The sequence below is a fragment of the Berghia stephanieae genome, chromosome 1 (genome assembly GCF_034508935.2).
Source record: "Berghia stephanieae isolate SIO BIC M18660-M18661 chromosome 1, UCSD_Bste_1.3, whole genome shotgun sequence".
NCBI classification, from domain to species: Eukaryota; Metazoa; Mollusca; class Gastropoda; order Nudibranchia; family Aeolidiidae; genus Berghia; species Berghia stephanieae.
In genome coordinates, this window is record NC_088360.1 from 31061782 (window position 1) to 31084735 (window position 22954).

Sequence of the window (22954 nt, forward strand, 5' to 3'; positions counted from 1 at the left end):
GGAAGCCGGAAATGATTTACAACAGAAACTGTTTAATTATTTATAGAAGCGACAAAGAATATGTAAACGATAACTCCAAGACAACAAAAAATTGATTGTTACCTTGATTGTTACATATTTTATTATTACTTGACTAAAGTCCTTTCATTCCAAACCAATGTTATTATCCTTCCACCTTAACAATCTCTTATAATATAAGCTTCTATATCAGCTAAAAGTCAAAGTTTAAACGTGAAAGATTTTCAACGAACGTAGGAAGAATTGGATAATTCAGACTATATTCTTATGTAATAATATGTCTTTGGAAAACCAAAATCAGCTTGACTTCAAGATAATAAAAAAAAAAAATTGAGCAACTAAACATCCACTTAACATGCTCAAAGCGCTTTATAAAGGATATCTGGCAGGGTGCACACAAACACACACACACACACACGAACACACACACACCCACCCACCCACCCACACACACACACACACACACACACACACACACACACACCATTTTAGAATTGGTCTCTGGCCAACAACACGTAACATGAAACGACATGGCATGATGCCTGATATTATTATTATTATTATTATTATTATTATTATTATTATTATTATTATTATTATTATTATTATTATTATTATTATTATTATTATTGTTAGCATTATTATTATTATCATCATCATCATCATCATCATCATTATCATCATTATTTTGTCCAACAATGACAACGCTGTCAACATCCATGCATGTACTCCTTTTACACCTGAGTGAGAAGAAAGAATGCGAGTAAAGAGGCTTTCTTTTTCTAATTTCTCAACCATGCGTCGCTCAGAGCGGGACTCGAACCCTGGTCCTTCCGACCAGAATGAGAGCATCATACATCGAGACCACATCATAGAGGCAAAAGATTAAAATTAAAATCTACATCGTGAAGTTAACATGATAATAAAATTCATACGGGCAAATCAACGATCGCCTTAAGTTGTGATAAATTTGGCCAGCAAAGTCGGCCTCCAGAGATAATTTAGATACGCGAGATATAATAAGCATTTTGCCCGACGTGAACATATTTGCAGATCTGACAACAGGAGGCAATTATGGGCCCATTTCAGGGCACACACACCCGTGTCCATAGTTGCAATGGTGAATATTCAGCGTTGGTCTGAGAGTACGTCCAGTACAATAATGAGACTATAAACTTTAAGCTTGAGTTTTTATATAGCTCAACATCCACTTAATGTGCTCAAAGCGCTTTACAAGGGGTCCCCAACCAACAGCAACATTTAACATGTAGAACGAGACATAACGCATGTGTTAGGCGATAATTCATTTTTTTTTTCCGACACAGACAACGCTGTTAACGGCCATGTACTCATTTTACACTTGAGTATGGTGAGATAATGTGAGTAAAGAGCCTTTTCCAAGGACTCAAATATGCGCCGAGCGGGGCTCGAACTCAGGACCTTTCGATCCGAAAGCGAGTGTCATACCACTAGACCACATAGCCGCACCATAACAATTTGGATTATCAGACCTGTAAATAAGTATACATCGCGTTTACCCGCCGTGCACTTCTTTGCAGGTCGGATAACCTAATTCATAAAGGACTCATTGTTAGGCTGTTAGAAGATGTGGACTGTAAAAAGTAATAAACAAAAAATGAATATCTTCAAAAAAACAAAAAAACAAAAAACAAAAAAAAACATACCAAATACGGAACGTTTCGGGTTTTTTGTCTTTTGTTCTTTAAAAAAAAAAAAAAAGTTGTTATTTTCATTTTTGTTTAGGACTCATTGTTGTGATAGAAATCTAAAATGATAAATGAATGAATAAATAAATAAATAAATAAATAAATAAATAAATAAATAAATAAATAGATAAATAAATAAATAAAATCTTTACAAAACGACGCAAAATTTTGTCCATTGCAACAGTGTTAAACTTGGCCCATCATTTCATTAGGTTGTCAGACCTGAATATATTGACACGTCAATTTAACCCCCAAGATTTTCCATTCAAATTTAATGATCGTCATGGCCTTCTGGTCAATTTGCATTTGTTTACATTTGATTGAACGAGATTCATTGTGTGACCGTGGGCCGCTATTCAGCAGGTCACTCACATAAATCAAACAGGAACAAATTCAGACTTCCGACTTCCTACCCAAGCTTTTGTGTTTTTCTATTCATGAGAATTTTTTGCCTCGAGTGGGACTCTGTCTTTTCATTCAGAAAAGTGAGTGGAGCAGGCACTTATGTTGGTAACAACAAGATATGAAGTGAGTAGAAAAGTGCCAGAAGACAATAGAGAATAAAAAATTTTTTCGCGGCGGTGGTGGGGTTTGAACCTGCGACCTTATTGGTACGACAACTCCGCCTGGCAGGTGAGAGCGTGGCTCTACCGTGTGAGCTATCCACGAACACAAAAATATTCGTTTCAAACCCAAAGTCATTTCTAGATCCCTCTCTCACCCACTTCTTGAGATCGCCGATTCGTTCGCCACCATCGCGAAGTAATTTTGACCAGCAGTTAAGCTTAATAGCCAATATTCTCATCACAAACATATAACATAGAAACGATTGAGACATTGAGTATGCTCCGGTGTATGGGGTGAATTTTTAATTCAGAAAAGTGAGTGGAGCAGGCACTTATGTTGGTAACAACAAGATATGAAGTGAGTAGAAAAGTGCCAGAAGACAATAGAGAATAAAAAATTTTTTCGCGGCGGTGGTGGGGTTTGAACCTGCGACCTTATTGGTACGACAACTCCGCCTGGCAGGTGAGAGCGTGGCTCTACCGTGTGAGCTATCCACGAACACAAAAATATTCGTTTCAAACCCAAAGTCATTTCTAGATCCCTCTCTCACCCACTTCTTGAGATCGCCGATTCGTTCGCCACCATCGCGAAGTAATTTTGACCAGCAGTTAAGCTTAATAGCCAATATTCTCATCACAAACATATAACATAGAAACGATTGAGACATTGAGTATGCTCCGGTGTATGGGGTGAATTTTTAATTCAGAAAAGTGAGTGGAGCAGGCACTTATGTTGGTAACAACAAGATATGAAGTGAGTAGAAAAGTGCCAGAAGACAATAGAGAATAAAAATTTTTTTCGCGGCGGTGGTGGGGTTTGAACCTGCGACCTTATTGGTACGACAACTCCGCCTGGCAGGTGAGAGCGTGGCTCTACCGTGTGAGCTATCCACGAACACAAAAATATTCGTTTCAAACCCAAAGTCATCTCAAGATCTCAAGAAGTGGGTGAGAGAGGGATCTAGAAATGACTTTGGGTTTGAAACGAATATTTTTGTGTTCGTGGATAGCTCACACGGTAGAGCCACGCTCTCACCTGCCAGGCGGAGTTGTCGTACCAATAAGGTCGCAGGTTCAAACCCCACCACCGCCGCGAAAAAAATTTTATTCTCTATTGTCTTCTGGCACTTTTCTACTCACTTCATATCTTGTTGTTACCAACATAAGTGCCTGCTCCACTCACTTTTCTGAATTAAAAATTCACCCCATACACCGGAGCATACTCAATGTCTCAATCGTTTCTATGTTATATGTTTGTGATGAGAATATTGGCTATTAAGCTTAACTGCTGGTCAAAATTACTTCGCGATGGTGGCGAACGAATCGGCGATCTCAAGAAGTGGGTGAGAGAGGGATCTAGAAATGACTTTGGGTTTGAAACGAATATTTTTGTGTTCGTGGATAGCTCACACGGTAGAGCCACGCTCTCACCTGCCAGGCGGAGTTGTCGTACCAATAAGGTCGCAGGTTCAAACCCCACCACCGCCGCGAAAAAATTTTTTATTCTCTATTGTCTTCTGGCACTTTTCTACTCACTTCATATCTTGTTGTGACTCTGTCTTTTCCCATTCCCATAGCTCCCTGTATAACTATAACTTTGATATCCGCCACGTTGGTTATAATCGACGTCCCACTTATTTACAGGTCTGATAACCCATATCGTTTTGGGATCAATGTTGTCATCGAAATTCTCTCAAATCAACGCAAGCTATTGTCCATTACAACAACGACGTTGTTAAAACAGGCCCATCATTGTGTCTGATTATCAAACCTGTCAATGAGTGCACACAGCCTAAGCTATAGTTATACAAATCAAAGAGTCGATCTACTCCGTACATAACAATCCCAAAGAAGACTCAGAAAACCTCAGATAGCGTGTCGAAATTTATCTTTAACCATTCTTTAGTTATTTGATTTTAAATGCAGACCCAAAGACGTCAATATTATGATAAATGGTTGCGATATTAATTCCAATACTTGAATATAACACGACGCGGAGCCCTTACACTATCTAGATCACATGGTGTTTACATGTTGCTATGATGACGACCAATGAATGTGAGATTTCATGTCATGTGATAAATTTCCTATCATGGCGTTTATGTTTACTTCGTTCGTCGTGGATGGACAGGTGGGTTTTACGTGTATCGTTGTTTTGTGTTTTCCTCTCATTTTACAAAAGTAAACAAATGCAACAGTGAGCACAATGTATAATTTTATATCTACTAATTTTTCCCTGAGTATTTTTTTTTACTTTGTACCTCTCGTATGATATTCAAAAAAATCAAAATCGATTCGTGTTTTTTTTTCTCAATCGTTCTCAGTTCTATTTACATTTATTACAATTACACAGCCTAGACTGACACATCAACGCTTAGTAAATGCGATCGCGTCTCAGAGTATATTGTCATCAACGCTACTTTATGGGTATTTATTTTAATGGTAATGGTGGTGGTGATGATGATGATGATGATATAATAATAATAATAATAATAATAATAATGATAATAATAATAATAATAATATAATAATAATAATAATAATAATAATAATAATAATAATAATAACAATAATAGTAATAATAATAATAATAATAATAATAATATAATAATAATAATAATAATAATAATAATAATAATAATAATAATGATGATGATGATGATGATGATTGTAAATAATAATAATAATAATAATAATAATAATAATAATAATAATATAATAATAATGATAATAATGTTGTTGATGATGATGATGATGATGATGATGATGATGATGATGATGATGATGATGATGATGATGATGATGATGATGATGATGATATGGTACTATTGTAGCTGTGTTTTTCTTGTGCTTAGTCCATACGCTATAACTATTGAAAAATTGTACCTTCATTATCGGTGGCTTTGTTATTTATTTTTATTTTTTTATAAATATTCTATGATGATGATGATGATGATGATGATGATGATGATGATGATGATGATGATGATATGGTACTATTGTAGCTGTGTTTTTCTTGTGCTTAGTCCATACGCTATAACTATTGAAAAATTGTACCTTCATTATCGGTGGCTTTGTTATTTATTTTTATTTTTTATAAATATTCTATATACTGTTTGTTCTTTGTTTTTTGGGGTTTTTTTTTTTAAATATTGTTTGTTTACTTAAAAAAAAAAATATCACTCTCTTTTATCTTTTCCGTATTTATTTTCCTTTTGTGGTTCTTTTTTTTTTTTTTGGGGGGGGGGATGTGTGTGTGTGTGTGTGTGTGTGTGTGTGTGTGTGTGTGTACGTGGGGGGGGGGGGGGGGGTGGCGATATTTGGTTTTGGTTTTTGTTTGATTTTGTTATTAATTTGTTTGGATGTGTTGATTTTTTATTTGTTTTTTTTTTGTGTGTTTATTATTATTTTTTGGGGGGGGGGGGGGGGGTGGACTTGCAGTCGTCTAATTCTCAATATTTATTTGTGTGCAAATAACAAACTTTGGCCGTTTGGTATCATAAAAATCTTCCCTTTTCTTCCAACAACAGCACCAAGATTAAAAACTTGATAAGATGTGACTCCACAACGTGTTCGTTCTGACGTCATCTGTAACACAGTTCCTGAATTGGTGTTTTGATTAGGAGCATTTTAAAAGATTCTACAAATATTCAAAATGGAAGAGATACTGGCCATGAACTGGAAGTGTTACGATTGTAACATGACCTTTACCAATCCAAACCTTCTCCAAAAACACAAGTCACGATTCTGTGTTGGCGGACAGCTCGGCGACCCGGATCATTTGATGTTACGGAAAACGTTTTACACAGGCTCGCCCAGAGAAGAGGGAGAAAAGCCACAGGAGGTCAGTTCTTATTACTCAAATATACACAGTGACTTAGACTGACTCTCGTACCCACCCCCCCCCCCCCCCAAAAAAAAAAAAAAAATAAAAAAAAACACCACCACCCCTCCCCCCCCCCCCCCCCCCCCCCCAAAAAAAAAAAAAAAAAAAAAAAAAGAAAGAAAGAAAAACCATGTATTTAAATTTTTGACAGAAAATCTCGTCCTTCATATATCGATCGATTAAAATGACCCTATTCTTGTCAACACTCTCAAACCTGGGACTTCCGTGAAGTCTTCTATCAAGTTTTTAGGTTTGAGTGTTTTTGACAAGATGTGGGTCATTTTTATTTTAATCGATCGATATTTGAAGGACGATTTTTCAGGCCAAAATTTTAAGTATGTGTTTGTTTTCGGATGTGTATACTCAAGAAACCAATACACAATAAGGATCCTTTGTGGAGAGACAACGCTGGGTAAAGGTCAAAGGTCTCAATATCACTCAGAAGCTTGATGTCAACTGTTAAGTTGTTGGATTATCGGTTAAGGATGGGGGGGGGGGGGGGGGGGTATTTGGGAAAATGATTAATAGTGAAAGTTACGATTTGAGAAGATAAAATCGAAGCGGTTTACGCTGGTAGAATTTTCTTTCGTTCTTGTTGCTATTGTTGTTGTTATTGGTGGTGGTGGTGGTGATGGTTGGTGGTAATAAGCATTGTAACAGTGATTATTATTATTATTATTATTATTATTATTATTATTATTATTATTATTATTATTATTATTATTATTATTATCGTTATTATTATCGTCATCGTCATCATCTTCATCAGCATATTAACATACGTGTATGTGTGGAAGGGGAGGGGTTTGTATGGATGGGGACACTTTTACTTGTTTTTGTCATTTTCCCCTTTTTACACTCTAGCACTTGCACAACTGGACTAATATTTGTTTTGACCTTTGAGGTCAGGGCAATGTATTCGAAGGTCTGATTACCGGACACAATTTAATTATGGGCTTAATTTAACATTGTTATGATGATCAATATTTTGGTTTGGTTTGATAGTATGACAACAATGAGCCCTTAAGTATTTGGGCTATCAGGCCTGCAAAAAGGTGTACGTTGGGTCAGGGAAAGAGGATACCATTAGGAAAAACAAATATTGCCATCCTAGGTAATTCGGACTCATCATCTATAGACATTCAATGTCTTGAGATAGGCGGGATGAACACGTTGATTCCTTTTAATATTCACAGACTATCTTGTTTTGTGTTTGCTATCGACTGTTCCATCTACTCTTCTAACTTGACGAGGGAATGTCACTGACCATAGAGGCCCAAGCTTATTCTTCTCCTCCTCCTCCTCCTCCTCCTCCTCCTCCTCCTCCTCTCACACACACCCCTCCTTTCACTCCTCTTCCTCATTCCAATGCTCCTCCTCCTCCTCCTCCTCCTCCTCCTCCTCCTCCAATTCTCCGCCTCCTCTCACTCCTCCTCCTCCTCCTCCTTTCCTCTCCTCCTCTACCTTCTCAAACTCCTACTCCACCTCTTCTTCCTCCCACTCCTCTACTTCACACTCCTCCTTATCTTCCTTCCAAGAGGCCTCGCTTATTCTTCCCCTCATCCTATCCTCCTCCTCCTCATCTTCCTCCCCTTCCTCCAACTTTTCCAACCTCACCTCCTCTTCCTACTCATACTCCTCTTCCCTCCTCTTCCACTCATCCTCCTCTTCATCATACTTCTCCTCTTCCTACTCGTTCTTCTCCACCCATTTCCTCTGCTCCTCCTCCTCCTCATCCTCCTTCACCTCCTCCTCTTCTTCTCCTCCCCCAATTGATCCTCCTCTTATCAAGTAGAGGCCTACACTTATTCTCCTTCTCCTCCTTCTCCGCCTCCTCCTCCTCCTCGTACCACTCCTTCCCTTCTTCCTCACACTCCTTCTCCTCACTTTTCCTACTCCTCTTCTCACTCTTACAACTACTCTTCTTTTTCTTCTTTCTGCTCTTCCTCCCACTCCTCCTCCTCTTTTTCTCCTACGTCCCTTTATCCCCCACTCCTCCCACTTCTCCTTTCACTCCTTTTCCTCCTCCCACTCCTCCTCCCCTCCTTCTCCTCCTACTTCCCTCCTTCTCCTCCTCCTCCTATTATTAGTAGTAGTTGTAGTAGTAGTAGTAGTAGTAGAAGTAGTAGAAGTAGTAGTAGTAGTAGTAGTAGTAGTAGTAGTAGTAGTAGTAGTAGTAGTAGTAGTAGTAGTAGTAGAAGTAATAGTATTATTATTATTATTATTATTATTATTATTATTATTATTATTATTAGTTAGTAGTAGTAGTAGTAGTAGTAGTAGTAGTAGTAGTAGTAGTAGTAGTAGTGTAGTAGTAGTAGTAGTAGTAGTAGTAGTAGAGCAGCAGTAGCAGTAGTAGTAGTAGTAGTAGTAGTAGTAGTAGTAGTAGTAGTAGTAGTAGTATAGTAGTAGTAGTAGTAGTAGTAGTAGTAGTGGAAGTAGTAGTAGTAGTAGTAGTAGTAGTAGTAGTAGTAGTAGTAGTAGTAGTAGTAGTAGTAGTAGTAGTAGTAGTAGTTGCATTTTTTTCGACAATGCAATGGTTATTTTCGGATCTAGTTTTACTTTCACGAATGAAATGAATGATCGCGTGTTTTTTTGACATGCATAACGTACAAGCAATAAAAATAGATTCTAGTGTCATTCTTGCTCCAACCCCTCCCTTCATTCCTCTCTATTTTTCCAATTTACAATCAATCAATCAATCAATCTATCTATCTATCTATCTATCTATCTATCTATCTATCTATCTATCTATCTATCTATCTATCTATCTATCTATCTATCTATCTATCTATCTATCTATCTATCTGTCTGTCTGTCTCTCTTACTATCCATATATCTATTTTTCTGTTCACACACACACACACACACACACACACACACACACTCGATGACAGGACAAAACGTATTCGATTCGCCCCCAACAGTAAACTAGGACCCAGTGCTATAGAGATTATCACCCTCCCCTGTTTGGTTTCATTGTCAGAAGTTTCATAATTGAACTGTCTGTTTGTTTTGTGATATAAATATTTCGGTTGCATAGATATGACTTTTCAATGATACAATTTATCAAATCTCTCCTTACTATCCAGGCCATAGATTTATGATTATTGATTGGTGAATTCCATTCCCCCCTAACCCCATCGCCAGGAATATCAGAATTCCACCATGCCCCACTCCCTTCATACTTTGTTCGACAAGATAGAAGTGGTTTATATCATTTTTACATTCTACACGTTTTGTCACCACGGGATCAAATCATTTTCATGTCATTCATATTATCTATCATACAATTTATCATTTTGCCCTGAGTGAAAGTGAAATGGATCCGTGAGATATTTTGGCTTGACGACGACGGATCGTTTCAACGGGAGGCAATTCAATTCAACTGTCGCGTCCAACTTTAATTGGCATTGACGTCAAGTCTTGCGGAAATTTCTTTACCCGTTCTCTCATCGTCTGACAAAACACGTATTTCAACTTTTGGCCAGAAAACTCGTCCTTCAAATATTGATCGATTAAAATGATCCCCGTCTTGTCAAAAACTTTCAAACCTAGAACTCCACGAAGTCTTCCTTAAGTCCCAGGTTTGATAGTTTTTGACAAGACGAGGGACATTTTATTCCATCGACATTTGAAGGACGAGTTTTCTGGCCAAATTTTTAAATATGTGTTGTTCTGTAGATAAGAGTGCGGTAGCGTTCTGTGTCGAGATTCTTTTCAGGGGTTCCATTCCATTCCTGTATATTCAATTCAGACCCAGAGAATTTCTATAGTTCTTCACTATCGATCTCTCTCTCTCTCTCTCCGTTTCGGGGCGTTCTATGACACGGAGATTATAATAATATAATATATGCGTGTGTAGATCTACGGTAGGATATCACTTTGATAAATAATAGAAGGTCTTTGTTTGCTTAGATCGCTTCCATGTGTGAGGGAGTCGCTGTTTGTGGTAAATGCGTATGGCATTCTACACACATGACACGGCTCTGGCCAACACACGCCCCCTCCCAATATCCTTCATTGACAAAACACATTTTATCACTTTTCACACAAAACGATGACGTCATACCTCGAGAGATTAAGATGACTTTTTAACTTGTCAAAAGAATTAAATTTAAAACACCATAGAAATATCAAGTTTAAAACTTTTGGCGAGGGTGGGTGGGTGGGGTGGGGATGGGACAAGTTAATCTATCAATACGAGGTGTAACGGTTTCCTTGTCAAAGTGAGAAAACAGGTTATCTTCTCTTTGTCTGCTTCCCTCCCTTACACCGATCGTTCATGTCGATTGAAAGTGACATTCAAACTTGAAGACGCGACGTCACAATAGCCCTGAAATCCACGAAATCAATCGACCCGTCATTTGATTTTCAATACAAACGACTGGCTCTAGTGCACAAGTAATCTCCTTGCTCTGATTTGTTTATCAGGTTGTCCTTGACAACGGAACGGGCTCATCTGTCATGCGCTAAAGTTGAATTCCAAAACATATCTACGTGGATTAAAAAATAAATTAGTTGTATATTTAATGGCTACCCTGTGGTTGTATCAATGTTGACGTTTTATTCGTGTTTGGAAACCCTGCTGTGTTAGATTTGTATCTTTATATCCTCTCTCTTACTATCTACAAATTACATGGACGCATATTTAGATATCAGTGTACAGGGCTTTAGGTTGTGAAGTTGTATTATTTTAATAGCCACTCCAACAAGCGGATTCCAGGAATGAAAATTTGCCAGGTGGCCGGACTGGCCACCAACTATGTCCAAATGTCTCAAGATGAAAGGAGATGGAAGGTGGACCGAACCCACATCCAAGAGACGATGCCCGCAAACCCTTGGAAATGATGGAAATGAGAGATGCTCTGTATAACAATGTCATCTACAAATGAGAGGGTTGGACGTCGGAAAGAGAAAATATCAACAATTAGAATTGTATTGAAAGGAGCAATCTTAATGTTGATGAGATGATCTGAGCTCTGAGAGAAGATGGAGGATAAGTTGGATCAACTACGTCGCCTGAAGGCACAGCGGAGCAGGCAACGGGAGCTGAGGGACCTGGAGGAACGCAAGCTGCTGGACACTCTGGAGGAAACAGACAGAAGACTCGGCGGCGCAGCTCCAATGTCTCTCGCAAGAAGTAAACTCCAGCTGTCCAAAAACAAAGACATACGAAATATGCAGATTCAGGTTAGGTCATCGGAATGCTCAATGTCAATCCTAAGAGATCCTAATCATTTTAATAGAGTTTTAAAATTAGTAATCAAGGTTAAATCATTTAAAAGTCACCTGTAACATATTAATATCTGTTTTAGCAAAAGATAAGCGAAATATTTTTTTTCCTAATTTGAAAGAGAATAATTTCATTTCAATTTCAATTTCAGTTAAATATTGATAAATTCAAAGAGTTCCTAATTGATTCTAAAGGCGTTGCTTTCCCTTGTAATTATCAAAGTGTATCATTTGTATGTCTGTATTCATTCACTCATTTCAACACTGGCCTTTGATAGACGTTTAAACACGAGTTTTGATGTGTTGTTTATTTGTTGACACACCTGCATTTCACCATTTCACAGTATGAACGAGATATGGAGAGGAAACTTTACGGCCACCCACGTCGAAGCTATGGGAAGGTGTGTCCAACATACAAATATTTTAACTTTTGTTTTTAGTTCACCATTTAACCTGTTAATTACCTTTCGTAAACAAAACAAAAAATACGTATTTAAAAATTTGGCCAGAACACTCATCCTTCAAATATAGATCGATTGAAATGACCATCATCTTGGCAAAAACTCTCAAACCTGGGTCTTCCAAAGTAATATGTTTGAGAAATTTTGCCAAAGTGTGAGCCATTTAAATCGACCGATATTTGAAGGACGAGTTTTCTGGCCAAATTTTATAATACGCTTATTTCCAGAGTACTGCAGTTTACTGGATAAATTAATAATTTCCTGACAGAACCGTTTCCATTGTCGAATCTGTGCCGTCATCTAGTTTTCATTGACATTACCCCCTTCCCTCCCCTCCCTTCCCTTCCCCTCCCCCCTCCCCCACCACCGTCATCTAGTTTTCATTGACATTACCCCCTTCCCTTCCCTCCCTTCCCCCCCCCCCCCCCCCCCCCCACCCACCACCACCGTCATCTAGTTTTCATTGACATTACACCCTTCCCTTCCCTCCCTTCCCCTTCCCCCCCCCCCCCACCCACCACCACCGTCATCTAGTTTTCATTGACATTACCCCCTTCCCTTCCCTCCCTTCCCCTCCCCCCTCCCCCCCCCCCCACCTCCACTGTAGTTTTCGTTTTAATCTTTGTGAGTTCATTATTCTAGATATTTGCCGTGACCGTTTTGTAATGTTGACCATGTGTATGATGACGTCATCATTAATCTTTGGACTTGTTTGATTGTCATCAGTTTGTCTAGAATAGAAATCTTTGACATCTTATCCAAAACTACGGACCGGAAACAGAAATTAAATTATGTTCAAAGGCCATCTTGTTTGATCCCCCCCCCCCCCCCCTTCCCCGTCCAACCCGTTGTACTCTGAAAAAAATACGTATTTAAAGTTTTGGCCAGAAAACTCGCCTTTCAAATATTGATCAATTAATATGACCCTCATCTTGGCAAAAACTCTCAAACCCGAGACTTCCATGATGTTGATTTTAGTTGTTTAATAAAATACATACAAAATATCTCCAACTGACGAAACGTATTGTGCGTCGAAACGGCCGTCTTGACGAAATGTGAGTTGTTCTTGCGAGGAAGAGAGACGCATGCGCACAACCAACATGACGTTCTCTCTCTAATAACTTTTCCGCCGATGACGTCACAGACTATGGGTGACGTCCAATCAAGGGACGCTACTCTTCCGCTAATCTCATTCCCTATACCACAAATTATACTCGTTGAGATTACGTTTGTCGTCAGTGACTTTTCACGATATATGAAATATAATATCATATTATATAAAGTAGTCCTGTCACAGCCATTCGACCCATGGAGCCGGAGTTTATCCCGGTCTCTATAGCGTGAAACAAACAATAGCAATCGCTTGCTATCCTTAGGATAGGACGCTTGTAAAACGCAAAGTACTTTCCGCCAAATCTAACAGACCCAGCTACCCATTCACTGCTGGGTGGACAGGGGATCAATATAAAATCTAGACTGTACCCGGGATCGATCACGGTCCCTTTGCGTGTACAGCGAGTGGTCTATCAGCCGTGCTATCGGGACTCCGATCATATCATATGATTTGTATGTATTTTATATTTGTAAAGAAAACATATACATATCTAGTTGTGTTGGAATTAATCGTGGTTTGAGCGCATACGATATTGTGTAACGTCCTTCATTACTATAGGGAATGAGATTAGCGGAAGAGTAGTGTCCCTTGATTGGACGTCACCCATAGTCTGTGACGTCACCGGCGGAGAAGTTATTAGAGAGAGAAGGTCATGTTGGTTGTGCGCATGCGTCTCTCGTCCTCGCGACATGCGCACAACCAACATGACGTTCTCTCTCTAATAACTTTTCCGCCGGTGACGTCACAGACTATGGGTGACGTCCAATCAAGAGACGCTACTCTTCCGCTAATCTCATTCCCTATACACTGTATCCGTATATTTTTGACTAATGTGATTAGTATTTGAAACTTGTCGGGGGTAGCGTGGCTCAGTGCTAAAGGTATTTGTACCGAAAGTACCGAGTTCGACTACCCGCCTCGTTGTGTGGCCTTGAGCAAGTCACCTAGCCCTAGCTCACTTTACGGCGCTGCGCTGCGACTTACGCCTGAGGTATTCCAGTCTTCTCCTGGAATAGACCCTAAAGACAAAATTATCCTTAGAGGTGAATAATGGGAATGTTATTTTATTTATTTATTTATTTATTGTGGCTTACGACAACATCTGAAATCAACGAGGAACTCAGCCCTGCCCATCGGGACATGCTAAGATTCGTAGTTTTTAGGGGTTTTAGCAAATCAGACTCTAGCACCACACTCAAAAATTACCACCTTGTCATTTAAAAAAAAATATTGCTTTTAACTCCAGTAAAAACTAACTTCGGCAACAAAATTTTTTTTTCAAGAAGTTTTGTTGTCACAAAGATCTTTATGTAAATTTCAGTCTGGAGCCAAAAATTGGAAATTCTTCGAAATATTCGTAGTATCTGGCAGGTCTGTGAACCGGAAGTAAATACAAAAAATACAGATTGTCTCAGAGTTGTACAAACCTAAAAAAAACCCAAAAAAAAAAAACCAACAACAACCAAAAAATGAAACGGTTGTCAGGTCAATACGATATTCATTTAGAAACAAAAAATCCAGCCTCATATTCTTCCAACCCCCCCCCCCCCCCCCCCCCCCCCCCCTTTTTCCAGGCTGACCTGCCCCGTTACAACCCAAATGCTGACCCCAAGGTACAACAACTGGCCGAGACTCACGGGCGACAGATGCAATTTCTCCAGGACCGGAACAGAGATCTGGAACGACAACGAGAAGGTGAGATGGTGACAGTTTTATGTTACCCTTCGTGTCCGTATGGTGTGGACGAAGTAACGATCATTGAGTTTAAAATAATAAGAAATAGAAATTTAAGTGTCTTTGTTTTGTTTTGATTTTTTTTTTGGGGGGGGGGGCGATGTTTTTTTCTGTTTAAAAAATGTTGCTTGTTATTTTTGTTGTTTTTATTTTGTTTGCTGACAACTAGCCATGTTTATATTTTTTGTTCACAGAGATTCGTCGACGTCTGGAGGAATTGGGCAAACGTCCCCTGAAGGATGACGACTCCATGAATGCGTTGCTGCAGGAACTCCGTGACCAGGAGGCCAGGAACCAGAAGATGTTGGAGGAACTACGCAGGCAATTGATGGAGGCCCGATACATGTAAGTAAAGTACCCGCCAGTTTCTAGCACTCTACATTCCAGCACGATCTGCAATACCACGCTGTAACTGGGTGACCAAATTTTATCTATATTATAATACGTAGTTACCTTCCATGATCATCGGATGTGGACACGTTCGAATTCTAGCACGCTTTATGGCTTCTTCCATTATGTCGAACATTTTATTATGATTTATGAGGTTTAGATCGAAAGAGGATGCTGTCGAGTCGTGGCTGTACAGGAGCAGAACACGCGTCAAAGTCGTTAGACCTGTTAGTTGTCGTTCACTCCTTGATTTCCTCAGTGAGGTACTTAGGCCCCTGTACGACGACAACGTGGCAATCCATTGCAGGGTTGGTTGAGGTGGGAGGGAGGAGGGGGGAGGGGGTTAAGGTGATGACTTGATGGTGATGACAACTAAATAGAAAACGATAATTCAGATGCATTCAACTATTCACGTAAAACGTTAAATCACGTTGAATGTTGGTTTCAACACATGAGGCCAGTGAAAAGCCTAAAAAGGTCTTTGATTTAAGCGTGTTGTGTGTACTAACATCATTTTGCCCCAAAACGCAATCAACCATATTTGTGACCCATCGCCTGAAAACAGTATTATTTCGTGATGAACCAGATGGTAAAAACCCAGAATTAATGCTTAACTGGTCAGAAAAAATGAATTATTGGTATTTGTACCCAGAAATAAAATAGTCATTCTGCTCACTAAAACATGCAAACTCAACCCAATCCTGATATTTCTGGCTATAAATTTAATTTTCAACCTATCGATCATCCCGACATAATACCTTTTTGAGATGAGAGGCCATATTTATCTGTCATGTAATAAATTCTCATCTGTCTGGTATCACTGCAGCCCCCCAGGCGACACCAAGAAGTCGCCATTTATCTACCCTGTCTACTACGGCAATTCATTGGTGGCAGAAATCACAGCCATGCGTCAGGCCTACCTACAAAATGGCGGAAATGACCCAGATATCCTGCACCAACTGGCACAGATGCAAGCAGAGGCACAGGCCATTGATGATTCTTTGAGAAACAGACCACAGCAACCCAAAAGTCAGTGGATATAAGCATTATTTTATCTATTTTTTTCTAAGCCATTTGCACAACAAAATTGTTCACCAGAAAAAATAATATTCCCTTTATTCATTCTATAGAGGAAATTTGTCTTTAGGGTCTATTCCGAGGGAAGACCGGAATAACCCAGGCGTCAGCCGCAATGAATCTCCGCAAACTGATCTAAAGCGATGTGACTTGCTCAAGGCCACATAATGCAGCGGGTAATCGAACTCGGTACCTTTCGGGTACGAAGCAAAGACTGTACCGCTGAGCCACGTTGTCCCCGTAACTAAACATATTCCTATTGTACCGTCCATAAACTGTCATCAAATCATCTCATTTTCAGTGAAAATTACATTGCGACAGTGTTTGTTTACGACAAGTGACGAGAAAGGGGGAGGGGAGGGGGGGGGGGGGCACATATGTGATATGTGATATTATCACAAAATCAACTTTTATGAGTTATGCCCCTTAGTTTGAATTTACTGAAGAAGAGCACACTTATCACGATAACGAGATGAGGGGGAAAAAAACAAACAAACCAAAACCAGTAAAAGATTTCCAAAATGTAAAATTGTATTCTCTCAAAAACAGGGTCAGTGTGTCTATTTTCTCCCGTGGTCTTCAGTTCATCTACTTAGACTTATGATATTTGTACTCGAGTAATGACTGTTGTAATTCATGACTTTCACAGACAAATAATTGAAGAAAATGGAAAAACCGCTGGTGTCCACTTTCGGAAACCGCTGTGATTGTCCTCCTTGAGTGATGTCAGGGTCCAAACCTTTCCTCTATAAATAGATGAGTGGGGGAAAAAACTGCAATCATTGAAGAGTTATAGTTTCAGCCTAGAAAGAGGAGCTAGCGTTAGCTCTCCTCTTTCTAAGGTTTCAGTTTACTGCTGTTCTATTTATGGAGGGAAAGCTCTGAAATCACTCAAGGGAGGCAATCACAAAAATTCCCGAAAATTGGACATCTGTGGGTTTTTTCCCCTTTACTCTTTAATTTGAGGCTTTATTATTATTATTATTATTATTATTATTATTATTATTATTATTATTATTATTATTATTATTATTATTATTATTATTATTATTATTATTATTATTATTATTATTATTATTATTATTATCCATTCTTCCATTCAGATAAGCGTGACCCCGATTCCTTACACGCATTGGAGCTGGAAAACGAACGCCTACAGCGTCAACTAAACCTTTTGCAGGAGCAAAACTTGGCAGCCAGACACCGTCGGAAGGGGGATCGCGAAGGTAGGGGAGACTATCCAGGAATCACTCGTGTTGGGCTCAGAGAAAAACGAATCCTGGGTTTGAATACAATGGAAACAGCTGTCGATTCTCTGGATGTTAACGAAAATGAGTTAAATAAGAAAAAACCAGAAAAGCCTAAAAAAGATTTCATATCCCCTCGGCGCGCCTGGATTAATCATTTCGATCCTCAGAAAGTGAAGATTGATAAAGATGTTGGGAACACGGCGTTCAAAGTGAGTGGGAGGCTATGGGACGAGGAGGAGGAGGAGGAGGATGTGTTCGTTGATGCCTCCAAAATCAAAAGGGCAACAATTTTAAACGAACCAACCAGAGACGTCGTTACAAGCGTGGCTAACAAACCACGCCAAGACCCCGTGACGTTTGTAGTAAAGGGAGATAATTCAGTTAATTATCCTTACGATAATAAAAGATATTTCGTTCCAGGGGGGATAACTGGGAGAGGACAACAGAACGCAGAAGTTGAACGATTAGATTTGCTTAGTATAATACAAGAGAATTCGAGAACGAATACAGCCCGGGTAGAGGATGATTTTATCCCAGAATCCAACAGGGAAGGAGGTCAGGGGACTTTAGCTTCCGGGCCAAACGGTCAATCCCGGCCACAGTTAATTATCGAACCAAATGCAGCCACGTAGCGGCTTGATTGAAACTTTACTTAGAAGAATATCAACCACTTAAGATAATTATTTTCAGTATACGTCTGATGAATCTTGCCAGTAGGGAGAGAATGTAACATTTATCGTTGTACATTTCCTACAGATATTTCCATGACAATCATCCATAGGGAGAGAATGTAACATTTATCGATGTACATTTCCTACATATATTTCCATGACAATCATCCGTAGGGAGAGAATGTAACATTTATCGTTGTACATTTCCTACAGATGTTTCCAAATCAATCATCCGTAGGGAGAGAATGTAACATTTATCGTTGTACATTTCCTACAGATATTTCCATAATAATCATCCGTAGGGAGAGAATGTAACATTTATCGTTGTACATTTCCTACAGAAATTTCCGTGACAATCATCCGTAGTGTTCGTATTGCCGTAGTCTGCAAAACCATGTATTGAATATTTCGGCCAGAAAGTCATCCCTCAAACATCGATTGATTTACATGACCCTCATCTTAGAAAAAAAACCTCTCAAACCTGGAACTTAACAAAAGTCCCAGGTTTAAGAGTTTTTGCCAAGACGAGGGTCATTGTAATGGATCGATGTGTGGAGGACGACTTTACTGGGCAAGATTTTGAAAGCGGTTAATTCCGGAGTACGGCTGCATAGCCATGACACATGCAGTTCGTTTTTCCTCAACTGTAACTATTGAACAGAGAATTAAATGGTGGATAAGTCATGTATTCATCCCTATAGGGAATGAGATTAGCGGAAAAGTAGCGAGGACGAGAGACGCATGCGCACAACCAACATGACGTTCTCTCTCACAGACTATGGGTGACGTCCAATCTAGGGACGATACTCTTCCGCTAATCTCATTCCCTTTAGGGAAATTGGTCTCTAGAGTATATTTCACGAGAGTATTTAAATGGAATAACTCAGGCATCAGCCGCAATGCAGCGCCGCCAATGAGCTAAGGCACAATGACTCAAGGCGATACATCTCGTTGGATGTATCTTGAACCCTGTATCTGCTTCCTTCATCATTTGATATTTGTTTACAATGTGATGTAAAATCTTTTCAACCAATCCGTGGATTGAATTGCATTCATTTTGTCGGTGATTTGTATTTGGTGCTGATAAAGATTTGAAAATATGTGCGGCTACGTTGTCTAGTGGTGTGACACTCGCTTTCGGATCGGAACGTCCTGGGTTCGAGCCTCGCTCGGCGCATATTGAGTCCTTGGAAAAAAAGCTCTTTACCCACATTCTCTCACCGTACTCAGGTGTAAAATGAGTACCGGGTTGTTAACAGTATTGTCTCTGTCGGAAAAAAAATGTAATATCGTTTAACAGGCGTCATGTCCCGTCCTACACGTTAAGTGTTGCTGTTGGCCAGAGACCTCTTGTAAAGCGCTTTGATCATATTTAGTGGATATTACGCTATATAAAAGCTCAAAATAAAATATGTCTATGAAACAATGCCAGATATGATGTTTCACATCTTCATTTCCCACCCCTGCCTACTCCAAAATTTGTCATTTTGATATTTGGTGCTGATTTTTCTCTTTATTGGTTGTTTTAGTTGTTTAGCATTTTAAAGGAAAAAGGAATGTGTGAATGAAATGTTGAGAGATGCGCATAAAAATATATGGCATGACACATACCTGGCCTTTGCTATACAAATTAGTCCTACGTAATAATTTATCTAAGTTTAAATCTTACTCTCAAATTTATTATATCAATCAGAATTATTTCATTTTGTATCTTTGAGCAAATGGTTTGAAAATAATCATCCGATGTTTTAAAGCTATATTGAATTAAATGAAATACGACCATGATGCTATGAATATTTTCTCCTAATGCAATCACATTTCATCTTTTTTGATGTCTTTGATGAAGATTCAAACGTTCAGAGAAAATAAAACAACAAAATTAAATCGTCTTCATGTGTTATTTTTTTACAATTTGCTCAAAGTTTTAAAATTTAAATTACCTTTCTCAGCAAGTGCAGAAAAAACCATAACGAAAGTTTTTTTAAAAAAATAAAGATAAGTTTGGATATTTTTCATGGTTTTGATTTCTAAACTAAAATGAAAATACAAACAGTTCAGCGTCTTCTTAAAATTGCATTTTGTCTCGAATACAAATATGTCCGAGGATTGAATGACTAATTAAATATGAAAAACGGTAGAAACCATGAAAGCACAATGTCAGTGGATTGAATAACTAATTAAATAAGAACCACGATAGAAACCATGAAAGCACAATGTCAGTGGATTGAATGACTAATTAAATAAGAACCACGGTAGAAATCATGAAAGCACAATGTCAGTGGATTGAATGACTAATTAAATATAGAATACGTAGAAAACTTGAAAGCCCAATTGATATATTATATTTTATACTAATTTTAATCGATACATTACAGACTATATATTTACCATTTTATCAACAGTATCATGACTTTTCTGGTGTGGAATAATGAATTGTTGTTTTCTGTATCCTCGCTGACAAAGGTCGTTTCATCCTCTTTTTGACGTTTTCTGTCCATTTTGTGGTTTTCCTCTATATGTTTGTCTTACAAAATCCTTTTGGCTTTGTCTGAGGTATGGGGTACCATGCACTCATCTGGAAAAAAAAACAACAAAAAAACCCAAACAAACACTTAGATATTAAACAGTTTTGGTCAGAAAATTCGCCCTTCACATATCGGTCGAATAACCTGACTCTTATCTATGCAAAAACTCTTGAACCTGAGATTTCATGAAGTCTTCATCAAAGTCCCATGTTTGAATGTTTTTGACAAGATGAGGATCATATTAATCACTCGATATCTGAAGGACGAGTTTTATGGCCAAATTTTAAAAAAACGTGTTTTTCAGAGTACTGCAGATCAAAAAGCTCCAGATTCTGGTCTGCCTTTTTTCAGGCCAATCGACTGAAACCAAATGGGAGTCTTTCTTTCCAAGTTAAATGAGTTTTTTTTAATGAAAAAGATACTGTGTCAAAATTACACATTGACACGTTTTTCATTTGTCTTGAATTGGTTGACCTTTACCTGACCTGACACCGACTGATGACGTTTTGACCCGAGTGTAAAATTCTCTGGTCAAAGTAGGCTACATATGACAACAAGGCCACGGATCGCATCGCAAAGTATCACATTTGCAGAATATTTCGTGTAAATATTCTGAGCTGACAATGGAATAAATAAATCAAATACGTAAACAATGAAGTGAATATATCAATTATGTCAACAATGAAAAAAATACATTATGTAATCAATGAAATGAATATAGCAAATACGCAAAAATGAATTGAATATAGCAAATAATAAACAATGAATTGAATATAGCACATACGCAAAAATGAATTGAATATAGAATATACGTAATCAATGAATTGAATATAGAATATACGTAAACAATGAATTGAATATAGAATATACGTAAACAATGAATTGAATATAGAATATACGTAAACAATGAATTGAATATAGCAAAAACATAAACAGTGAAATGAATATAGCAAATAGGTAATCAATGAAGGAATAAAAGACATTGTTTGGTGTAATTCCAGCACTTTATTCGATAGATGTGTCCCATACAAAGATGTAACAAGAGTATTATAAAACACTCGATCAAATAGGCAAACAGCAAAAGTCTGCAAAGTCGCATGTCAAACTCGATTTATTGTTTTGGATTTTTCACGCATATATTATCTGGGTTCAGACTAGAAGTTATGAATTGGGAGGGATGCGATGGGGGGGGGGGGGGGGGGGGGGGTCCCGATAGATCAGTTGGTAGAGCACTCTCTATCACACGAAAATGGATCGTAATCGATCCCGAGTGAAGTCCATCCAGCAATGATTGGGTAGCTGGGCGTGTTAGATTTGTCAGAAAGTACTTTGCCACAAACTCCTGCTCCATGGGTCTAATGGTCTGAAGTACAACTATTTAGATATTTCAATTAATATAATGACAGCTTTGTTTTTGCTATTGTCAAAAATACCTTTAACTTGTGCTTAAAGAGACTTGTTTATGTCCAATGTTTTTTCCCCGGCTCGATACTTCCATGAACAGCCTTCAAAACAAAGTGATATTCTTCTCTCCAACCTGAAATTAACTGTCTCCTAACCAGCCATTCTTTAGAATTTTCCCCGAAAATTCACACCACCCGACACAAAAATGGACTTTTCCAAATCAAACAAAAAATTAACAAGTGCATTCTATACAGAATGTTGTTCAGCAAAACGATGTCTACAACACAGTGTTTAGTATTTATAGCTGTAATCAAAGCATTTCTTTACATTTTGTGACGTTCAAGAGAAATCAGAATGAGAAAATTGTTGGTTGCATCGTACCGAATGTGACGATTTTCCTATGGTTGGTGATGAGAGGGTTAAACATAACGAAATTGTGGCATGACGATGATGAGATGCCCCCCCCCCCCCCGCCCACAGATATCGGTGAAATCCACAATGAATTATATCGCCATTGAATAGAAGTCCAAAGGTGGCCCATCTAAAACATAATGTCATCCTTCGCCCCCCAAAGTGACGTCACAAACAACGGCCCATGACATGAATTTATCCGTGCAATCAAACAGTTTCTAATCAAGTCATCTTAAAGTTTGTTTTATTCACGATACAAAACAGCTTACGAAATTAAGGAGCAGGCACCGGTGTAAGATAAAGAACAGAACAAAAGTGTATGAAATTGTGTATGACCGGTAATCAGAAGGTCTGTGGTTCGATCCCCAGTCGAGGTCGACTGATTTTTTGGGGGATGATTTTATTTTTCCTGTAATTTTCTTTAAATCGAAAAACAGACATTGTCAAAAATCTGACATAATTTTGATAAGAAGTAATCAAGGGGA

General features: G+C 38.5%; 1 protein-coding gene across 3 annotated transcripts in view; it reads left to right on the forward strand.

The window, feature by feature from the left end:
* The first annotated feature begins 4323 nt into the window (after window positions 1-4323).
* The window catches only part of LOC144971688 (uncharacterized), a 56500-nt gene continuing 37869 nt past the window's right edge, over window positions 4324-22954 (forward strand). The window contains exons 1-6 of one of the 3 annotated variants that reach the window (XM_078912769.1): window positions 4324-4442; window positions 5842-6155; window positions 14582-14702; window positions 14936-15086; window positions 15958-16160; window positions 17312-17434. In XM_078912769.1, coding sequence (XP_078768895.1) covers window positions 5967-6155; window positions 14582-14702; window positions 14936-15086; window positions 15958-16160; window positions 17312-17434 — 787 coding nt within the window. In that variant the 5' untranslated portion in view covers window positions 4324-4442; window positions 5842-5966. Of the gene's footprint in view, window positions 4443-5841; window positions 6156-10640; window positions 11391-11710; window positions 11834-14581; window positions 14703-14935; window positions 15087-15957; window positions 16161-17311; window positions 17435-22954 lie in introns of those variants that run through there. The other 2 variants (XM_078912764.1, XM_078912772.1) reach the window with 2 other exon arrangements.